The sequence below is a fragment of the Erithacus rubecula genome (genome assembly GCF_903797595.1).
Source record: "Erithacus rubecula genome assembly, chromosome: 5".
Taxonomy (NCBI): domain Eukaryota; kingdom Metazoa; phylum Chordata; class Aves; order Passeriformes; family Muscicapidae; genus Erithacus; species Erithacus rubecula.
The window spans coordinates 48,009,670-48,033,335 of NC_136687.1; the positions used below are offsets into that span (position 1 = coordinate 48,009,670).

General features: G+C 40.2%; 1 protein-coding gene across 1 annotated transcript in view; it reads left to right on the top strand.

Annotated features, from left to right (window-relative positions):
• The first annotated feature begins 3,293 nt into the window (after positions 1 to 3,293).
• EMCN (endomucin) overlaps positions 3,294 to 23,666 on the top strand; it is a 52,022-nt gene continuing 31,649 nt past the window's right edge. The window contains 5 exon segments of the mRNA XM_079307100.1: positions 3,294 to 3,377; positions 3,380 to 3,503; positions 18,974 to 19,033; positions 21,296 to 21,391; positions 21,781 to 21,888. Of these exon segments, the coding sequence (XP_079163226.1) occupies positions 3,309 to 3,377; positions 3,380 to 3,503; positions 18,974 to 19,033; positions 21,296 to 21,391; positions 21,781 to 21,888 (457 nt within the window). The 5' untranslated portion in view covers positions 3,294 to 3,308.

A 23,666-nucleotide genomic window follows, 5' to 3' on the forward strand; every position in this document is an offset into this window, starting at 1 on the left:
AAAAGGCAATGTTATGCTGAAAGCAATGTGAACTAAGAAAGAATATATAAATACAGCCAGAGACCAATAAAGCTGTAGCTGCAAATCCACTGTGACTGGAAATGGTTTCCCTTTAATAATGAAATACCACACTGGCAAAAATGAATATATAACTCATGCTACCCCAACCCTTATTGGACTACAAAATAGTGGTATTTTAAAACAGAGTCCTTTCATTCTCTAGAGTGCTCTTTGGCCATGTTTCAAGTTTTCTTCTGCAACTAGGAGGGCTAAAACCTTACTTTATAAAAAAGTAAAAAGATGTGGAAACTGAGTCACATAGGCACTTGTTCCGAGGCTTGAAGTGAAACTCCAGAGATTCCAACACTGGCAGTAACACCACAGTTGGCAGGAGTACCTCTAACCAAATTCCTCTGTAAAACAAAGCATACACTGGCACTGAGGCTAAGTTTCTTGATTTGGGAAAAAAACCCCAAAAATATTTGTTCAATAAAGCAAAACTTATTTCCTGGTAGGAAGGAAAAAAATAATTATTTTCAGTGAACTCATAGAAGGACAGCCTATCGCTGCAAAGATCTCTAGAAGCTTTTGAAACCTTTAATTATTTCTTGCTAAAGAAAAACATTGTTTCCATTGACAGGAGTTGTGAGGATCTCTTCTGCAGCTCAGATAATCCAAGCCAGAAACTACAACCCAGCTTTATCCAGAACTTTTCTTTCAGTGAGTTATTTGAGCTGTCCCTTTTCTGTTCCTATTATTTCTTACGTGCATGCTGCTGCTGCTGCCCAAGTTTGATCTAGCAAAAGTTATCTACCTTTGAGATTGACAGGAGATCTGGGAGGAACATTGTTCTCTTGACGTTTCAGGGAGAAGAAAGTTGTGTTCTGATGTAGAACATGAATTGCATGACATAGTGTAAGGCAAACACATTTGACTCTTTCCTTCCCTCCCAACCCCTTGTGTGAGGCTGGAGAGGCTTCTCCACACTTGTACCTACAAGATGGGTGGCTACTGCAGGGCTGCAACACTTTGTGCCCTTTCTGCCTTCAGTGAGATGCAGGGAACCATCACAGTCATCATCATCTTCAGCTGCAACAACTCCTTGAGGAGTTGCTGCTCAGATGAACAGCAAACCATTATTCATTTGGGCATTCAGGTAGTTTCTCTGGGTCTCAAAACCCAAGGGATTCTGTCTTCATACTTTCATGCCTCTTAGATCTTGCAGAGATTTCATTTCAGTCAATAAAATAATATCCCTTTCTGTATCTTTCTTCAGCATTAACATTGCAGGTGGTGGCAATAAAATGTTAGAGTCCCTCTTATTACATTAGGAGCAGTGCTAATCTGGGAGGAATTCACTCTCTGTGTTCAGATTTGTCATCTTTATTGAAGGCTTTCTGCTGCAGCACTTACTGCTTTCCTAGCCCATTCTAACTTTAGGTCCCACATCAGCAGAAAACGAGCATAAAAACAGAGCACTGGCGAAACTCCTTGCCATATGCTCTGATGAACTTGGCAAAAGTGTCATTGTGTGGCCCACCACTTTCTGAGTCAAGTTTTTATTTCTGTGGGATCTTTTTCAATAATGCTGAGAACACAGTCCAGCTATGGAGTGCTTGCATGTTTGCATCTCTCACAGGTGCAAATACACAAGTTTGTCCAAATGAAGTGTCAGAATTTCATTGTCTACCATCACATTTCTGTTGAGCACCAGCTTCTGTCACCTGCAGAGTATGTGTCACAGTCTTAAGATGTAGCACTGTAATTTCTTTAAACAAAAGTTGTGTCAGTCTTCTCCCAATTAGCAAGCAATAGGACAAGAGGAAGTGGCCTCAATTTTCATCAGGGGACGTTCAGGCTGGATATAAGAAAGATTTCTTCACAGAAAGGGTTGTCAAGCATTGGAACAGGCTGTCTGGGGAAGCAGTTGATTTATCATCCCTGGAGATATTTAAAAAATATGTAGATGTGGCATTTCAGGACAGGTTTTAGTGCTGGACTTGGCAGTGCTGGGTTAGTGGTTGGGTGCAATGATCTTAAAGGTCTTTTCCAACCTAAACAATTCTGTGATTCCACACATAATGCCAAGCTGCTACCATTTTCCTCATCCCATGGATAAAACAGCACTGTAGCTGGAAGCACTGTAGGTTAGCTCTTGGGAGTTCCTGCATGTGAAGCCATTCCAAAATTTTTCCTTATAGCTAGAACCTGTCGTGAGGAAAAAAAAAAGTTAATTACTAAGTAGAGTTGACTATTTAATTAGTCAGGCTGTTTATAAGGTCAGTTTTCCCACAGTTTTTCCTGAGAGTTGATAAAGAGGGAGAAGAGCAAACATACTGCACTTCATTCTCAGTGGTTGAAGGTTTGTGATTAATTGCCATCAGCTGCCTTGAATCATTAAGGTGCAGAGCACAAGACTATTACAAGATCATGTTTTGATAGCCTTTAACTCTAGAGCTCTGCTTAGGTTTCTGTCACAGAAGTTGGGGAAATTGCTGTGAGGGGGAGGGATACCAACATTTTGCAGTGTGTCCTGAGGGAGAGTGAGAATCTGTGCTGGCTGATTAGACAGCTCAGGTAAGAGGCTGGCTTTGGGGTCTGTACTCCCATCCCATGGCACAGCAAGTACCTAAACAGAAGAATAAAAAAACTTTTTCATTACTAATGGAGCAGGTACAGTCAAGGCTAGTTGAAACATTTCCGATTTAAAAAAAAAAAAAAAAAAAAAAAAAAAAAGGACTCATTTTCATGTAAAGAAAAAACCCCCACCCCAACTCTAACTCCACACATCCCAGAGCCTCTCGCTGCTGGGGCTCCTTGTTAGAGCCACTTCCTCTCCCTGTCTGGTTGCCCTTGCATCCTGTTGGTTGCAGGATGACAGCTCTCTCAGGGAGGCTCTCTGACATGAAGTAGCTGTGATTTTCAGCAGGGCCACTTTACACAGCCCAGGAAAGAGCCAGATGAGGGCTCTTGTTGCTTGTTTTGCTGCTGTTCCTGGCTGTCTTATCCTGCACTACCTAGGCTCACTCACTGCTCACAAACACGTGCTTCAAAAGTATCCCAAGCTCCAGTATGAAAGATGGTGATGTGTAGCATATCCTAAGGAAAGACTTGCCTCTGTTCAGAAACCTTCCTGACCTCATGACTGAAGAAGAACAAAATAATATATTAACAAAAACATGATTCACTGCCAAAGAAAAGGAGTTCCTGTAAGGACTGAAACAATAAATCTCCTCTGTACTGAACTCCCAGAGGGAGTATGTTGTGTTTCCTCCTGTTCTTTATCAAAGTCCCCAAAATAAGCAGGAATGGGCAGTGACCAGGCACAGTCACCACACACCTTTTTCCACGGAGTAATTAAGGCCTGCCTGAGAGTGAGAGAGCACTCCCTGCCCAGCTGCATAAGGGAAAGCTGACTGAACCACCACCACTACCACCAAGCATGAAATTCCTGGGGACTGCCTTCTTTTGCCTTGCTCTACTCTGTGTTTGCACTGTAGGAGGTAAGTTCTTTGGCTTTTTTGGATTGACTTGTCACATCTCTTGAGTGGTTTGTGAACAAAGGCTTAGCTGTCAGTCTCTGGGTGCTTTTTTTTTTCATTTCTACTGCAGTGATTGAAAGACTGTGTGTTGGAGGAGAAGGCACTAACTGGCAGTAGTTACATGTGTTCTGTGAAGAACTTTCCTGCCATTGTATTTTTGTGACAGCTTTCTTTCTAGGTGTCATGAAATTCCTAAATCTGAGAGAAGTCAAAAGCAGAGGTATATTTACAAAAGTGTTCAGTTCTGTTTTTCTTCTACATGTTAAAGCATTTTTTCAAAGATGGCTTTAAGGGAGGAATTGAAATGTCTGAAAGATTTTACAATTTTTGCTCTTGCAAATCAGATCCATCCATCCTGATAGATTTCCCTGGCACTATGCCAGCAATAAGTTTGGCCAAGAATGTCTTTCAGAAATTTATCTTAATTTTGACCTCAAAGATATAAGGGCTTTCAACATTTACCAAATGTCAGATAATGAGGGGTGTAAGCCTAGGGGTCATACTGGTTACTGGGTACAATATCTTTTAGATATGGTTCTTAAATGCACCATTTTAATACAACCTTTGGTGTTCAGGTGGTCACTGAACTGATGTTTTCATTATTCAGCTTGAAAGACCATGCTTTTAAAACAGAATTTACTAGTAAAACCTGAAAGGGAAAGAAACTGCAACAAGGGCCAGAGTCTATCATCAGCTTTGTCAAAAGATATATTTGAAGTAAAATCTGCCTTTTATCTATGCTTTCATTTCCCTTCTCTCTGGGCTAAAACTTCCACAAATGCCTATAGATTGCCTTAAAAGGATCTATTAACCAGAACTTAAAATTTTGATAATACTAGATTAAGCAAAGTTAAGAAACTTTTTCCCAGGTTGTGTGTTGAAATCTAATCTTTTATAGTGTATCTTATGCTATTGCTTGGGCTCATTGCTGTTAGGAAAACAGATCAATAAAAGAGATTAAAAATAAGCCTGTGCCACAGGAAGAAGTGCTTTTAAAATTATGTTAAGTACAAGCCCCAAAAGTCTATGTTGAAGTACTATTTATTCTCTGTCTGCTACTCCTAGTAAAAATAGTCTTCCTGTCTTTGTCAAAGCTTTAATTTCACAATTTCTGAAAAGCAAAGTGGAGTTGCATCAAAAAGAGCATGTTAAACACAACAGTCCGTAAAGAAACATGCAAAGGTGGGAGGAATCCTGCTAATTTTATACAGTCCTTTCTTAAAAAAGGAATTTCCCTCCTCTGCACGATATGAACGTGGCAGAACTGATGACAGTGAATAAGCAGATCTTATATATGATACATTTGGTCTGAACAATTTTGGCTCTGCAGAAACAGGGGAAAAGTAATTTTTGACACTTGATTGCAAGGTAGATGTGGTAGTGAAATTCTGTTGATAAATTCCCATTAGAAAATTAAGAAAATTTATGGGGAAATTTGGACTATGTCTTTATTTACCTTGTGAAAGTAAGTAAATTCTCTGAACAAGCTTGCTTCAGGAAACCCCATGCATCAACCTGTTAAGACAGAAGTGGCTTTATTGTCTGTTGTGCAAAGCTGGACCAAAGTATTTGGATTTCCACTTTTTGTGATCCCTAAAGTACTCTGGTCATCTGGGCTGTAACAGCAGAATTTTGTAATCTGAAGATGGTGAGGAGACTCACACCAGTCTGCCTTGTGCTCAGTCTCCCATTTTTGAGCATTGGAGATAGCAACAAGACTTTTCTCCAGCTGTTTTTAGTATTCTAAAATTATCAGTAATCTTTAGAGAAGGTCAAATCACTCCCTGGTGTTTTAATACTACCTCCCCCAGGTTTTGGAGTAGTTTGCCTTCAAAACTCACAAAGACAAATGTATGGACTTCCAGCATTTTCATGTGCTAGACACAAGGTGCTTATCTGTGTATCTTTTATATGTAATACAGAAGTGGACCGGGACATTTCCACTGTGGTTAGTAAAGATCATACCTGGTTTCCTGTGGGGTTTCCAAATTCCATGCTTTGTCTTCAGCTGTATGCTCATAGTGTTTTTCTATGCAGTTGCCTAACTTGTCTTGGGATCTTTCATCCCCAAGAGCCCCTAATGTTCTGGTGGAGTCTGCCCTCTGTCAGCACATTACTAGAGGCTCTGTTATGTACAGAAGTGGAGGCTGCTAGCCCCCTGACAACCTGTTCCTCCTACCTAGACTTCTCTCAATCCACTGGGAGTTAAATGATGTGCTTAAAACAGGAGTTCCTTCATGCTCATCTCAAGTATTTAGTTCTCCTGGCATATGGCATATTCTTACCTGTTCCAAAATGTAGCTCAAATAAAAATGCATTCTAGGTTGGTTCATAGCATTTCCAATTTTAAACAGGTAGCACTGGAATATGTGAAAAAATACAATGTCAAATTATAGTAATCAAATATGAATGCTCTTGAGTCAGCCTTAGGATGTAATGACTTTAAAAATGTGTAAAAGTGAACTTTTTTCCTTCTAAAAGATGAGAGGAGAAGCCTTGGCGTGTGTTTATAATGGAAGTGCTTAGGTGTTGCATCTTCCTGAGCTTTGGTCTTGGAATACAGCGTGGCTGTGGCTGCACAGGACAGCAAACATCCTCCACAGGGTGCTGGTGGCACAGCACTGCATCCTTCTCACTCAGGCCCCCAGGCTGGTTTCTTGCAGAAATGATGGCAGAGCACAGTGGGCTCTGCTCCTCCTGCCACGGGCTGGATGTGTCCAGGTTGTGCACCTGAGCAGAGGAGCTGGAATGTGTCACCTTGGTTGGACACATCCAGGGCTGGGGTATTAATGCCAGATGGCTGACCCATGTTAACATCCAGAAGTAGCTCTATCCAAGTGCTCTGTCAAAGTTGATGGCACTACAAAAAAACAAGGGAGTTTTTCTTTTTTGAAAGGTAGGAGCAAATCTTGGCATTGAGAGTTAGGTCCAAATGTCCCTGAAGTAATTTGGAGCTGTTCCATTTCACTGTGGATCAGCCCTAAAATACAAGTTTCCTAGCTCCCTTTGTCATTAAGGAATGCTCTGTAGCATCCCACAGCTGATCAGTTCCAATTCCCAGGCTGATAGCTTGAGAAAAGTTCCACTAAGCCAGGGCTCCTGTAGTGATAACACACATCTGCAGCTGTCTGAATGCTGCTCTTGTTGATGTAAATTAGAGGAGATGGATAGCCTTTTCCATCTTCTGTACTCCCTGCTCACAAGCCTTCAAGTACTTTAAAAATTAATTTTAAAAATTGGATACTAACTAAACTGTTTTAAGCAATGAAAGCTTTTGAGAATGGTCTCACCTCACTCTGGGTTATTATTCATGTTTGTTCCCTGGACAACCAGCAAGGCACAGAACAGTTAAAGTTGGATCATTTTCTCATTTCTGAAAATTTGAGAAGTGTGAATAGGCTTTAGATATTCCGTTCTTACACCTTTAACTTGCTTGAGCCAAAGCTCTGGATGTCTCGAGAATTTGCCTGTTGTGAAAAAAAAAATTGCATTTGGTACTTTCACTGTTTCTAGCAGTTTGCCAAGACTAGTTTTTCAAAAATCATACTGTAGCTTATGATAGCCCCTAATGGAATATTGAATTTTTATTCCTGTGCAGATTTTTTTGTTGTTTTTTGTTTTTTTTTTCTCCCTGATGCCACATTCCTTTCTTTCATTAGATCCTTTGCATATTGGGACAGTTTTTGCCTAGTGGATTTTAAAGGTGTATTTATTACTGGACAGAAGAAAGATGCATGTTGTATCCTCAAACCTGAAAGCAAGTATACTGTGTTTAGTGAGGATAGAAGCAGATGGCTTGATACCTGCTTGGTTATGATTTACAGCCAAAATAAATGGAAACTGAATATGAAGGGCAAGTTGCCTACAGCATTCAGCTCCAAACCAGGGAATACATAATGCTGTATAACATGCCCAAAAATTATTTGCCTCTCCTGAAAATTTACCAGAATGTTTTCTCTTTTCTTTAGCTGATTCTTTTTATCTGTATTCAAGCCTAGAGTTCTTATTAATGTTTATTAGTTTATAAATTAGGAAAAAAGATCTGCTGAGATTTGATTTGGTTTGATTTGGTTTTGTGGGGGTTTTTTTCCTAAATAGGAAAGCACCTTGGACTCATATTGTTTACACATCTGAGTCCTATGTGGAAAAGCCTGCTAAAGTACTTGAACATTTTTTTTTGTGTACTGTAATTTGTACTGAAAAAGTGCAAATTGAAATTAGTCTTTAAGAAACTCTTAACCTTGGGATGGGAGTATTTTTAACTAGTACTATTTGATAGCCAGACTAAGTTCAACATGTAAAATCAGTAAATTCTCATGGAAAATTGTAATTTTTATTTATGGCCCTTTTGAAGTGGGGGAGAGGGTGGTGTTGTTTGTAATTTTTGCTGCAGCAGCTCAGAGAAGCCTGGGTTTATTTTGCAATTCTGTAAACAGAGAGACAAAGTTGGAGTTGTGCGTAGCAAATGTTATTTCCAACCACAAGTCAAGAATGAAAGACCTGGCTCCTTTAGAAGGCAAACATCTAGTTTTGTTTTCTACTAGTACTCTAGAAATGGGTTTCTCTATTAAAATTCCTTTTCAAACAGAGGGGTCAAACCCCTGATTTGCACCATGTCCTGCCCTGCAAGTCACTGTCATTGTTCCAGCAGCTGACACCAAGTAGTGATACCTTGGCATTCCTCTAGTGGAAATGGATCCTTGGATGCCCTAACAGTGGCATGTGGTATCATCCAAACCTACCTGTGATAGGAAAAGGGGTTTGACACAATTTAATGTTGTTTTTCTCCACACTCTGCCTTCTGGCCCTACCTCCCTGTCCAAGAAGACTGAGCTGATCATCACTTGCTGAGGATGACTTGGAATAAAATTCAGCAAGTGTGATCTGCTGAGGTGTTGTAGGAAGGGGAGGAAGCCCTCTACTGCCACTCATACATGTACTAGAGGCTGGTCTGGAAGGGTCCAAATTAATTTCAAAATACCTTTTTTTCTGGCAGTCAGAGTAGCCAACAACCCCTTTCAGGCCAGACTAATTAGCTGATGCTCAAAGGTTATTTTTCAAACTAGGAATGGGGCAAGGATTTTCCAACTGCTTTTGTGTGGGAAGTGGATGCTTGCCTTTGGTACAAGTGCAAAGTTTATCCTCTTTATCAGTAGATCAGTAGAGTAGTTTACAACAATTTTGAATCCCTTTTGTTTTCCAATGGCAGTACTGTGCTTCTGGGTGTTAGCTGCATGTTGAGGAGAGCAATGCATCTCAGGTTTCTGCAACCACAGAGCAAGTACCACATAATTTTGCATCACAATTATCTGCTGTAACCATTCTGCCTTGTCTTATCACTCTGACAAAATGATGGATTTTGCTGGGATGGGAGCACTGCATCAGCCTTTCTGTCTGAAGATTTCTACAAGTAATCATTCTAAAAAGCACATTCAGCTTGTCTTAATGGTGTGATTTCTCAGTGTGGTGCTTGGTTTGAGGAGTGCCAGTGTAACTTTAGGGTTAAATCAATTAACATGATGATATAAATGAGATGTTTATGCTTCCTGCAGATTTCTTCTTTCATAATCTTTCGTGAGATATTAATGTTGGTTTTGGACTTGAGAAATTCAGCTATTGAAGTAACAGCTGATAAGAATGGCAAAAGCTTTGGATTTTAGTTGGTCTGAGGAAAACAGTGACAGGAGATTTACTAACATTCCTGGCCAATTTGCATTATTTTCCTCTGTAAAATACATATTTGTTGAGATGTCTTTCCATTGCATATTAATTACCTGAAATAATTAGAGCCCCATATATTCCTTAATTTTTTACTGCTTTTCCTGTGTACTGAAGGAAGTGTTTGGGACCAATGAGCAATTCAGTTGTCGTTACCCATTCTTGCACAGAACTGTTAAAATCTCTTTCTGGAAACTGTTGAATTCTTTGGATTATAGAGCTTTCTGGACATCCCATGGAGTCCAGATGGAGTCTGGACATGCTCTTTTTTGATTCAGATCAAATAACCCTTGGACGTTGTAGCTACACCAAAGGCTAGCTGCCCAGAAAGGCTCTTCCAGCAGAGCAATTTTAAGTTCTCTTTAGGAAGGTTTTTTTCTTATTAGAGTAGTTTGTGAATGTATTTGTTGTTACTCAGAAGATAACAAATGTATTTAAGAAACTGTTGGGCTTGCAACAACTCACTAGTTTGCACCATGCAACAACAAAAACAAAGGACTTACTTAAGATCTGTGATAAATAACCCAGTCCCTGAGATGTGCAAAGAAAGGACACTGCACACATACTAGAGGCAAAAAGAATCTGTCCAGTGCACAGTGGTTTTTTGGTTCTCTGCACATTTTATCCTGTCTAGTTCAAATGGCTCCAGAAGATTCCACTACTTACGCAAGCCATTCCCAGTGCTAATGGAGTCATGTGGCTGGCATGTCTTAATGCTCTTGAATTTAGGTGAACTAGTGCACAATTTATCTTACTGGCTAAGAGATGCTTTCTTGTACTGCACTGTCTACTTGTTCCCTAATTGCTTTCACCTTGCATTTCCAAGAGCTGGCAGAAACTGCTGTTTGCAGATGCAAAATGGAAAATGGGGATTGATTATTCATGGGAGGAAAGGTTTGTGTAGGAATGGAACAGCTTTTTCACAACTGTAATTGTAACAGTTGTAATTGTCATGGGGAATACAGTTGCTCTAATTGCCAGTTAAGGTACAAGGGATGTCTGCAGCTGTTCACCAGCATGATGGGATCACCATGGCTTCCCAGTGCTCTGACTGGGAGCTAGGGTTTGGACATGCTTGGGCATCCTGAATGTGGGCCACTCTGCTCTACTGGGAAGCTGTTCGCAGAGTGGGAGCCAGTGTGGCTAATGCAGCAGCTCCCACTGCTCTTTGGCAGCCAAAGTCCTCAGTGCTGAAGCTCTGTTTCAAGTGCTTTTTGTAGAGCAGCTTTGTTTTTTAAATAGGAATTCTATGTTATATGAAGGTTGTAAGAAAAGAGTTTCAGTTTTGCATCTGATCTTAGCAATTGTATCAGATTGGTAGAAATTCGGAATAACAAGACTATTCAATCAGCTTGGCAAGGTAGAGTCAAGGTGGTCTTCATCAACTATATGAGATATTTTCAAAGTATACCCTTCATCCTTGCATGTAAAGTAACTCCAGTGAGACTGTACTGCACTCAGGGCTTGCAAAGCCCATTTGGGGCCTTCCCTTTGGGATATTCTGTACCATTTAACCTTTGTTCTAGGCAGTGTGGAAAAGATGAAGTGAGTCTCAATGGACCACTGAGCATGGAATTACATTAATTATAGAAGCAATTTATGGTGTTTCCACAGAGTTTTCTGACAGGAACTGCTTTTTGATCTTCCAGAGGCTTTCAGAGCTTTGTCAGGAACAGTGTGGCATGGGCGGGTTTGGCTAAAATGGGTGTCTAGGCTGATGCAGGATGTTCTAAAAATAAATATATCACAGCAGACACTGCAGTGACCCTTTCCTGAATTATACAATTAGTCATGCTGCTGGAGATGCACTTGGGTCACAAACATAGCACAGAGCTATATGACTTTGCTAACTTCTGCAGCACATTGAAAAGGAGAGCTACTGGCAGACCCAGGCTCAGCTTCTGCTCTGGCTGTTTTGAATCTGCCCTACCCAAATGTGCTCTTTCATGGGAAACAAAAATAAGCTTGCAAATAGCATGTTAAGGAAAAAGCATTGTAAGCATTAGTTTTCTCTCTGCCTTTTGGATGGGGGTGACTTGTACCAACACTCTGATTCCTATCTGTTGCAAGGGAAGAGCCTCTCCTTTATTTCTTCTTCTGCTCAGCAAATCAGAACATGTATAAAGCTTTCTATATAAAATTGCACCTACTAAGGTCACTTTTCAAAATTATTTAGCTTGACTAACAGAAAGGTAGTGGTGGGGGAGGTTGGCACTTCATTTTTTGTGCTATAATATAGTCCTTAGAAACTTCTATCTTTTATCTTACACATGGACAAACAACTATATCACAATCAAAGGATGGAAATCTGGTGCTTTAAATAGCTTTAAAGGGTTTAATTAAAATCTATTAAATAGTTTTAACAAGTTTAAATAAAGAGAAGTTCAGAGCTTGGAGCCTTCATTCAAGCCAGGCTGGAGTGCTGATGAGCATGCTGAGCACATTTATTGTTCTGTGGAGAGTAAACAATGCACTCATCCTCTGTAGTACACAGTAATAGAGATATCCACCAAGCTTCATGTGAGCAGAAGACTCACTGAGAAAACTTTTGATAAAAAGCTTGATAGGGAGTTTGCATTTCTTCTAAGGTGATAAAAAAAAAAAAAAAAAAAAACCAAAAAAACAAAAAAACAAAAAAAAACAAAAAACCCACACAAACTTAAAACTGGCTATTTGAGTACCCAGATTTCTAATGTCCACACAAGCACACATGCTGTGCTTGGGTTGTTTCAAATACTCAGTAACACGGGGACAATCATCCAACACTTCTCATTAATGTTTTGAGGAGGGGAGCCCTCACCAACCTACAGCCACGTTGGCAGAGGCTGGTTCTTGGCATCTGCCTTGTCAGTATTTCTCTGTGCAGCAGGTCCCTGAGCAGGAGCTGTTTCCTGGGTGCTGTGAGCAGGCTCTGTGGGAGCCTTTTGCCTGGGGATTGGTAATTCCCAGGAGCTCTCTGTAGTGCTCAGTTAGGTCATGCTAGCCTTGGGTCGTGCTAGCCCCACACCTGGGTGAACAGGAGGAGCTCTGGGGCAGTGCTGGCACCAAAGCTGCATTTCCTGCCTTCTCTCTGTTCCCTGCTGGAAAAATTGTGGCAGCTACCTCCCTTTCCTTCCTCCCTTCAGCTCTTGGTGCCGCCTGCCTCCAGCCCACCCAGTTTATGTTTCCTCTGCAGAAACCAAATCCCACATTGCCCCAATTGCTGCTGCCTGTTCCCATGCCATGCAGGAGAAGCCCTGTCTCTGTCTCTTTTTCTAGCCATGAGGGTTTACATTTATGCTCTCCTTTCCTTAATGTCCATCTCTTTCAGCTGTTTTCAGGTGCTTTTGCTTTTATGTGTCTCTGGTCCAGGAGCTTCTTCTCCCTGCCTTTTTGTCTTCCCCTATGCTCATGCCTGTAAATTTCCCCCACTCTTCTGCAGCAGGTGTCTCTGCTTCTGTCAACCAGCCTGCAAACCACGACCAGCAGCTACAGAGAAGTAGAAAGTTGACCTCAAATGTAAGATCTCCACATGCAGGATTTGTGTAGTATGTTTTTGATTTGCTGCTGAAGAGAGATGTGACTGAAAGGAAGGTAACAGCTTGGCAAACCAGAGGTGGTTTCCCACCTCCCTAGGCAGCAGGAATCACAGACTTCCAGCTGGTTGGCATCAGGCAGCAAAGGATGTGGCCTTTCTCTCTGCCTTATGGTTTTTACATTGCCCTGGAGTATCTAAACACACCTTTCAGGGGTTCACCTTAAACATGGCCAGTGTAACTTTGTCCAGGGCCCACGTTGTCCTTCCAGCTGCCAAGGTAAGAATTTCACAGCAGAGAAAATGTTGAGGTGGAAAATGGCTTATGTTGCAGGAGGCTGCACTAAGAGCTTTTGCAGCAGTGCAAAACCATTGTGAGACCAGGCTGGAAAAATACTTTGCAATTCTGGCTTTTGATGATAGTGAAGTGGCAGTGACTCAGTGTGGGGCTGGTGCTGGGGACACAGCTTTCCTTTCACCAGGGGCTGTCACAGCCTGAGTTGTTGTGTGCAGGTCCTGTTACAGGCTCCTCTGAATGTGTGTGAGGCATACCACTCTTTGAGTATTGCTTTGCATAATAAAGAAATATGAAAACATTAAGGTTGTGGGGTTTTTTGGGTTTGCGTCAAATTAATGAAATTTGCAAGTGGCTTTGTTTAATTTAATATCCTTCACTACACACTTATCTGCTATGTCAGCTGTTATCAGCTTCAGCCATGCAAAGGATTACATCAGAATCTTGGTTCCCATTTAAAATCTAGTTTATGTGGCTTTAGAAGGAAAATCTTAAGTATGAGTCCACAAGGATTAAATGCTAGAAACTCTTAAATGCTAGAAACAGTATTACTTCTATAAGATTAATTCTTTCAGGAAAAAATATCTGGTGGATATCCTTTTTTTCTAAAAATTTATTTCTGGAGTGTTTCACTAATAGATTTTTTTTTCTTAATTTTTGATCTTCAAATAGCAAGAAAGGAGTTGATGGTTTCAAACAATGCTGTTAAAATTGAACTTAAACCTCTTCTAACAGTGCATCTATATTTTTGTTATGTATGATAATGTACAAACCTTTACACAAAATGCACTAAAAAAGAAAAAAAATGTCTTGGGGTTTATGGTAAATGGTCGTGCATAGGAAAGAAAGACAAATGAGTAGTGAAAACAGAAATAGGCTAAGTACAAGGACTGTACTGGGCCTGGGGAAAGATCAGATAAGAAAATGTAGAGATGAAGCACCATTAAAGGAAAGAAAAAATGTAAGAGACAACACAACTCCAAGGTAAGAGTAAACAAGTTGTGTATATGGTCTGGCAACAGCTATTTCTTGGGAACTCTCAGTTCCCAGATCAGTGCCAGACTTTCTTACAAGGACAGCCATCACTTTCTCAAGAAAGATCAATTTTTTTTTTTTTTTTAATATGAGCTATACAGTTTTTACATGGGTACTGCTGGAACTGTAGTTACAGGAGGCTCTTTTATGGTCATGAGGGCTGGCAGAATTACCATAGGCTAGAAAGAGATCACTGTTTACTCCTGATGGTGTGGAAGAACAGAAATCAAAAAAACAACTTTGACTTCTCCTTGACTTATGTGTAGTTGCAAAGGTCCATAGTCACACAAAAAAACATAATATAAAGTCCTGAAAGAGAGTAGATTTAGGTTAGATATCAGGAATACATTTTTTACTAGAATTAGACTAGAATTCTAGTAAATTAGAATTAAATTAATTAGTAAATTCTAGAATTAGGGTGGTGAGGTACTGAAACAGGTTGCCCAGGGAAGCTGTGGATACTTTTTCCCTGGAAGTGTTCAAGACCAGACTGGATGAGCTCTGAGCAATCTAGTGGAAGATGTCCCTGCCAACAGCAGGGAGGTAGGACCTAGATGATCTTTAAGATCCCTTCCAACCCAAATCATTCTGTGATTCTATGATAATACATAATAGACAAACATAATATAAACACCTGTATATTCTGCTTTATAACCTTGAAGAAGGAATTATCATGTGCAGGTTTCCTCAGGACACCTCTTTGGTAATTGTTCCCATATACAGACTTTAGGTCAGGTTTGGAGTGGGAATATGTTGCAACCTCATCAGCAAAATGGTTAAAACATCAGCTTCTGGCTGTTATGCCAGGAGTTTGACACAGGCACTGAAATACCTGCAGAGTTTATAGTCCAAATTTCCCTTGTGCATTACCTCTCATTCAAACTTCAGTGGACATAAGTTTATTGCTTTGTCTTGGCTGCAGCTCCTCACCCACTGATGCTGATGTTATGCCTTCCATTAATCCTTCCCTCTCTAGGCAAATGCAATTTTTGCAAACTTTCCTGAGAGGTCATTTTTCTCTAGACTCTGGATGGTTTTTATGGTTCTCTGCTAACTCCCCACCTCCAAGAATCCACAAACTTCTTAACATGCTTCTGAAGCTGGACCAAGTATTTAATTTGAATGAAAGGATTTTAGCTATATGGTTTTGTCTTTCTAGAGCAATGACAAGTGAAAGAAATGTCAAACAGGCCATTCCACTTGTTATCTGTAACAACAGTGACTTTTCCATAAAAATAATTTATTTTCAAAGTTAGATATTGATGTTAAACCATACTTAAATTCAGTAATTCTTGTAATGAATATAATCAATATAAACTTTGAACAATCTATTAATCTTTAAAAATGTTTTTGTTTTGGCATTCAGTTTTGCATTATCTGTTTCATGGGTGTTTTAAACTTTGTGGTTTATGACCTCTGGTATCATGTAGGGTATAAACAGAAGAACTGATATAATAACATGCAATCATTCTTTTTTTTTTTCTGTCCTGGTTATAGCAACAACAGGCATCTGATTAGCATGAGGTCAGAACCTGTTTATCTTTCCAGTGTAAAGGTAAAAATAATAAGAGAGAGAGAAAAAAGGTTATGAGATCTCCAGGCTCAGTTCTTAGAGACTGAAGCCTACATCAAAAGCTGCAGTCTGAGGACAACTGTGGCTATTGGTAAGCCCTGTCTAAATTCAAGTAGTCCTTCTGAACTTAAAAGAAGAAGATAAGTTCAGTGCTTCAGTTCATCCATTTCAAAATCTGAAGACCAATGTTTTCATTTTAGAACAAATATACCATTTAAATACAACCTAGAAAAGACAATAAATGTAAAATCTGTGAACCTGGAAAAAAAATAACAAAAAAACCCAAACCAGCTGCAACAGTTACTCTCTTTTCAGTTTGGTCTTGTGGCCATGTGTCACATGTTCCTGGATCTCTTCTTAATTCCTTCATTTTTCCCTGTGACCCTGCCTGACTATCTCTAGACTTTTCTACCCTTCTCTTCTTCCTCTCCTGTTAATGTTTCTCCCAGTTTGGATTTCTTCTTGCTTATTATCCGCTTTAAGACATGTTGTTTTTTTTCCATTTTCCTTTTTCTCCTTTTCCAGCATTCCCCCTTTACTCAGCACAGTGTTCTTTCAGAGAGCCTTTTAGCTCCATGTGTGTTCTCCCAGCACAAGGGTGTTGCATCACAGGCCTCCCATGCTCTTTTAGCTGGGTTTATTGCCAGCAAGCATGGCAAATGGCAGTGGTTTCTATGTGGGAATAATTGCTGAGTAGATTTTGGCTACTCCTACATCAAAGTACATCCATGTGCTCTCATATTGAAGGGATCTCTGCATTCAAATTTGCTAAAAAACCAGGCAGTTGTAACTTAATTGTCCACCTTCTGAGGCTGCAGCCAACCTGATATGTGCAGAAAAATAAAAGATTTTTGTCCCTCTTTTTGTCTATCAGCAATCTCTAATAATGAAAATTATTTTCTCTATAATTTTTTGATCTCTTGCTTTTATCCCCCATGGGATTCTCCTTAGTTACAATTTAACATTGCAAATAAGAGCATAATAAGCCACAAGTTCTATCATATCTTTTAATCTAACAGTTCCCCCCTACAATTCTGTCAAGTTTAAAACGTTTTTGCATGATGTTTTCAACTTATTTTTAAAGTATACTTAATTATGCACCATTTTAAGAAAACAATTAATTCATAAAACTCTATTGTACTCTGTTAATTGAATTCACTTTAGTTTATCTCTAACCTGTGATAAAATCAACAAATAGTGAGTCATAACAAAACTGTGACTTATACTCACATTTTTTTTAGTTTTGAGGAAACTTTGGCCTGTCAACATGGTTATTAAATGGAGCACCTTTAAAGGATGAATAATCTAAGTATTTTAATGAGCTTCCTATTAAGTCATGCTGAGTTAGAGGAAGAGTTTTGGGAACAGTGAGTTTGGGAACAAGCTGATTGGCCAGCTAGTACATTTAGTTGGCATTACAGACATGGTAGGTACTGAGATATGTTAAAACAAAACCATATGAAATGTAGGCACTGTTGAAAAAACATTCTGTTCCAGTGCTGTGGCCTTGTGGTGTGGGGGATTACAGGAGCTTTTTCAGCAGCACATAATGAGAATGAAAAGATGGGAAAATTCTCTCTGTTTAGGGAAACAAGATTGCCTTTAGGGTTCTCTGAATAAAATTTGTTTTCCAAGTGTTTCAAGTGTAGGCTATGAAGCATTACTCTGACTGGGTAACTAAATGGCAAGAAAAGCTGTATTTTAAATGCAGTGTGAAAGAGTCTGGGCATGGTGTGACTGTCCACGTGTTCTGGGGAGTGAGCTGGGGCAGCAGCAGGCCCATAGGGGACTCATTTATTTTATATAGGCTATACCCATGTCAAACTGGGCCAGCATGTGCTGTGGCAAGGCATTATGGAGGAAACAGCATATCTAGAAAAGATGCCCAAGAAAGTGGGGCTCACTGGGAAGAAGCTGAGACCCATTAGAAACATGCAGGGGCCAACAGGGCTGATAACACACTACTTGGAGAGGGATTTAAGGGCTCATCTGATCAGATCTTAATACATTTCTGCAGAGCCCTGCAATTGTATTATATTGCTTTTTTTTTTTCCAGGTTAGGTCTGTGGCTCTTGCAGGCTTCGGGTGGTGCTCGTGAAATGTTAATCGGAGCACAGCACACTGAGCAAAGGGAACAAAACTGACTGTTCTGCCCTGTAGCCAAAAAAAGAGAGAATGCCAGCAGATATTACCATGAATGGAGTCACACAAGAATACTGACATGCTGTCCTGACTCAGTTCAGCATGTCTGTATTACAGCATGCTAATGCAGCCTGACAGGATGTCACGCTTCAAACCTGACAGCACATGGGGATTAGCCTGTGCCATTTTCCTCTCCCATTCAGTCAGAGTTGATCTATTCCTCCACAAATGTGCCCACACTTGTCTCACAGCCACCTAAAATTGTTGAGAAATGCCTGTTTCTGAGGCAGTGCAGCTTTTTCACCCCTTTCAACACCCCCTAATTTCTTTTTGTAGAAAAATATGAACTACAGCAATAAGACTGAAAATCTTGTTTGAAGCCAAAACAGGTTTTGAGTTCTGATGTTGCAACATTGCAGCACAGTAAGAAGAGACAGAAGTTATTTTGCTTTTTGTTTGCTGAAGTTTCTTTTTTGGATGATTTATTTGTTTTGTAATATTGAAGAGCTACCTATTAATGATCTTTTAAGATGTATTATTTATGGCTATAAAACCACAGTTGCTGGAGCACTGCATTGAGGGCAATGGAGAAAGTCAGTCTTTCAATGTGGTGCTTCTCAAGCCACATTGTAGGAATTCTTCTCTTCCTCTCAATTTTAAGGATCAGGGTGATGGTGAAAAGCCCTCCTGAAGTGCTTCTACTAACAAGAGAGCTAGTACAATTTCATTACTTCAAGGCAGGAGAAGAGCTGCTTACTCCTGTGGCCAGTTATTTTAGTCAATCCTTCCCCCTGAAGACTCAGAGCAGCTATGGTAGTATCTTAGGAGAGGAGGAGATAGCAAAAACCACTTAATTGTCTGCATTTCTCCCCTCCCAACTAGTCTGGGAGACACCAGTGGGAAAAGAGCATGCAGTCCAAGGTGGGAAGCAGTAGCAGATGTTCTCCGTTACAGCAGTCAGGGCAAAATGAAGAGATTCAGGCTATAGCTTGAAAATATTGGTAGGATAATTATGATTTGGTTGCTTCTGCTAATAAGCTTCTGAACTTGATATTCCAGGAAGATTCACGCTGCTCTCTGCTTTTATGACTACGTAGTGCTAAATAGATCTGGAAGGTGCAGAAGTGATATAATTCTTTCTATGTTTCTTTCAGAAGATGACGTTCAAATCTCTCCTGTCAATTCAACCACTTCTGCAGTAACATCAACAGCTGGTAAGACTTCCAATTTGCTGTTATCTGGTGTTCTGAAGATCCTATTGTCTTTCTGGCTTTCAGTTTTTCCAAATTCTAGGTGAAATCAGGTGAATTATTTCATACAGGGTGGTCATAGAGCAATGTACTTACCCGAATCTCTTATGAAACTCTTGCAAATAAAGGATTGAAGTATCTTAGTATGGAGACAGTTAATTTGAGCAGGCTACACTTTTTATTTCAGCTGTAAGAGGTTTCTTATGCTCTCAAGGAGTGGTTAGAGGGTGATCAGAGATTAATAAATTACCAAAGAGTCCCAGTTCAAGAGGATTTAACAAAGAAAATACCTGCTTCAGATGTTAAAAGTCTGTGATTCTGGTCTGCAATTCTGACATCTTCAGCTGTCACGCTCAGTTCTCTTTATTGTGCAGCTTTGTTATGAAAATATTTGAAAAATCAATATAGACCACATTTCAATCATGTGAGCTCCTTTATTAGTCTGAATGTTGAAGACTGCTGCATCTAATAAGTTATGTGTGAGAGAAGAAAACATGCACACTGTTTTCCATTTTTTATAACTGGGGATACTAATGAGCCTGCTGTGGAGCTGAAAGCACTAAGAATATGAGGTATGCAATTGAAGTGCTAGTAATGGAGGTGGATAAGATGCAACCAGGTGAAATAGATATATATTGTTTGTTACAGCAGATTTAGACCTATTCAAATTGTATTGTTCTATGTAATTCTCAAAAACTCTGATGTTTATGTCTGTTTAAAAGACACTTCATAAACACCCAACACTCACAGTGAATTAACTCTTTGAATGTTTCACTGAAATTTTTCTTGCAGCTTTTTGTCATGGAAGGGAAAGCAGTGCTGATATTTATGCCACTATTAGAAAAGTATTAGAAACCCAGTATGAGATTAAAGCAATTTGTGAGTGTGGAACAAGGAGGCCCATTCCTTGAGGCATTGCTATTCTAGGTGAACAGCCAGAAAACTGAGAGCATAGAAAGAAAGCCTGTTATTTTTCAAAAGTTCCAGTGTGAATATTACATTTAGAAGTACTTAAGTCATAAGAGAGAAAATTACATGGGGTGTAATTATTTATTCCTATTCTTCCACATATGCCATCCATTAAAAATGCTAGAAGATGTGATATGTAGGTAGAGGTAGTAGTTGTCAAGTATTTAATTGAGCCTCTGTAGCTGCCAGTAGCACTCCTGTTTGCATTAGATCACAGAATCGAAAGCTGGACTCTTAAATTGGTTAGTTATAGGGTTTTAAATCCAAATTCTCTGGCTGTTAATTTGGTAAGTCCATTTCTTTGAGCAAGTGCCAGCGGTACATGGGACCTGCAGTACACCATCCATGCACAGCAAGACAGGGTGATTAAAGCCTTGCTGTTGTTTTAGTAAAGTTTGGCCAACTCTGTCCCCATCTCTCCATACCAGCAGTGGCTGGGAAGGGATCCTTGCTGCCTGCAGGTGTCGTTTCCCTTCCCCCTGGCCTCCAAGTCTCACTCCTGTTCTGGACAGGAGTAGGAGTCACCTTACAAAGGACACTGAGTTCCCCCCAAGAAATATAATTTACTAGAGAATACTATTCATATTGTCCACAATGTCCTAAGCTTTACTATACTCCAAAGAGGAGGGCCTGCTGGCTGCTCCCTTTTACCCAGAAATCTGGATGCAGGGGAAGAAGGTCTGAGAAGGCTGGTCAATGAGGACACAAATGCCTGTCAATTTGGGCAAGCACATGGAAAAGTTGCTCAAAGACTAATGAAATCTGTTCCCTTTTAGCTCTAAACAGCTACGCAGCAACGTGCTGGTTAGAGGGGTAGTCCAGCAGCACAGTGTATCCATCCATCCATCCATCCATCCATCCATCCATCCATCCATCCATCCATCCATCCATCCATCCATCCATCCATCCATCCACACCAGGCTCTGTTCCCCTCTCTTCTTCTCTTGGAAGTCAAGCCAAGCACCTCTGCATAACACCCAAAGATCATGTGCTTCTCCTTTAGGGGCTGGCTGGAAGGTACAATTGCTACCTTTCAGCAGGCAATTGCAGACTGTTCACAGGCCAAACCTCCCTCTGAAGCCAACCACATGTACTTTGAATCCTCTTTCAAAATGTGTGTGTAATAAAGCTCTGTGAGGGCCAGCCTTTCAACAGAAATTCACTGCCTTGGTAAGAGAACACAGCTAGAGGGATGTGATGTTTATTTAGGCATGATAAAATACATTCATAATGATGTGAATACCTTTCTTGCCATAGTGGAACCTGTGACTACAACATCTCCACAAACAACATTGGCAGCAGCAGTGCTGACAACAATTGCAGTGGGAACTACAAATGAAACCATCACAAGCAGTAAGTGAAAATCTCTGAGTTAATTGAAGCTGTTCTAGAGGTCATTGAGGAAATTGGGCAGCAGTGCCTCTTGTTTTGTTTTGGGAATTTGTTTTACATTGGTGAAACCTTTCAGGTGTGTGCAGGAGCTTCCTTCTGGTCAGGCTTAAAAGAAGCTCCAAGATACACCTTCTAACTGCATTATTGCAGGCTTGTCTGTAGTGGAATGACCCACTGTGGGGCAGGGGGTGGCTTTTCCTGCAGTCAGTGGGGCCTTGCCCCTGTTGATCTTGAATTTCAGTTAAATATCCTTTTGATAATTTAAAACTAGTCTGCCAGCAAGGCAGTATGTGTGTGTTATGTGTGTGTACGAAATTGAGGAAATAAACTCAATGTCTGTCCTGTGTTAGGCTCCACATCTTCTTCACCCAATGCTACATCACAAACACCACAAGGTACAACACAACAACCACCAGCAGTGACTACAGCAGCAAGTACGAGTCTCAGCACAACAAACAGTAAGTGATGATTTCATTGAGCCATTTCTGAGTCATTCTGTGCTACATTTCTGTGAAACTCTGCAAAACAGCAAAAGGAGGTCGAAAAGAGTGGTTTGGTGGTTTGGGGAAGCAGAGCTATTCATCCTACAATATTATATATTTTTAATGAAGCTTGCACTGGAATCCTCCACAAAGAATATTATATTTTTAATTTGTAATGGAGATGATCTGAAGCCATTACACTTTATGTTCATCTCCCTGAAACTGGGAAAGATGTATTTGGAAGGGTTTTAATTTTTTACTTTATTCTTTGTTTGTTTTCAATAAGTGTGAAGTAAAAAATAAATTATTTTATGTGATCAGAATGGTGTCAGAACATCACCCCTTTGTTTCTTATTTTTATATACAATACTAGGCTTATTATATTTCATATTATTGTGAGACATAGTACTGAAAGAGAGGTGGTACTAATTACTCTGCATCAATCTAAGAAGATAGTTTTATTTCCCATAAATCTTCAGAATAACATGTGTGTTGGCGTGGAATATCAGACTGGATTTTAGGAAAAAAATAATAATGGAAAAACCCACAACAAACAAACAAACAAAAACACAAATAAAAACTCCACAAAACCCCCAAACAAAAAATCAAACCCAAAAATCCAGCAAGTAGTTGGGTTAATTTTCAAAAGTATAATAACGTCCCAAAGGAAATCAGTAAACTTAAGATGAAATTCAGTCTCCCTTGCCTATGATATGCACTGTAAATGTTTGCTCCAGTCTTCTGATGAACCAGAGCTTTGGAACACTCCATATTTTATATTTTAATTGACTAAAAATTAAAAAACTTAAAGCCATCCCTCATGGACCCAAGCCTGTTAAGCTTCCTGGAGCACTATTCCCATTTCCCTTCATGGTTTCATTTTCTACCAATGCAACTTTCCCTCTTTGTGTTGTTTAAGGAGTGATCTGATTGCCAGCCCAACATCTTTGGGGTTTTGGCTTGGCTTTTAAATGCCACTGTCAATGAGTCACAGGAAGCACACAGCCTGGCCACTGCATGAGCTGCTCAAAGTGATACCAGAGTCCCCAAAGAATCTTTTAAACCGTGCAATTGCAGCCCTGCAGGCCTGTCAGAAGCCTGCAGCAGGGCATATTGTGTTACAGATGTGATTCCTGCTCCATTCAGTTTGGCAGAGGCTCCTGGCTGGAGCAGCACAGCCACCTGGAACTAAACCTTGGTGACAGGTAGAGCTCCCAGCAGGGGAAGGAAAGCTGATGAGGAGAGGTGTGCCTGCCAGTGCAGCTTAGCTCCAGCCACTGCTCTGTGCTGAAAAACTGGTGCTGGAGGTGCCATGGGCTGGGCAAGAAGCTTTCAGCAGCGTGCTTCCTTTCCGTTTCCCTTGCATTCCCTTCCCAGCAGCTAGAGTTCAGTCCCTAGCTGTTTGTGCTATGATTTGGTTTTAAAACTCCTCTTGTAAGCTAAGCCCTCCTCCCCTCCTACCCCCTAAACTTGTGATAAAAAAATACTTGGCAAATTAACCTAAAGCCAGGGCTTTCTGGCCTCTCAATCCCCTTTCTAAGAAGGAAACCTGAGACTATGTGTCCAGGATATTGGAAATGCCCTGCATTTTAAAAAATTGTATCATCTTTTAATGCAAAAGTAGTACTTGGAAATATCTGTATGTGGAAACCAATTTTAGTGGGTTTTTAAAGAAATTTTGGTCTACGTTTCAAGAAAATCATAGCCTTGGCTTCAGCAGAAGGGACAGGAGTGGGACAAAAAGCATTGGTGTT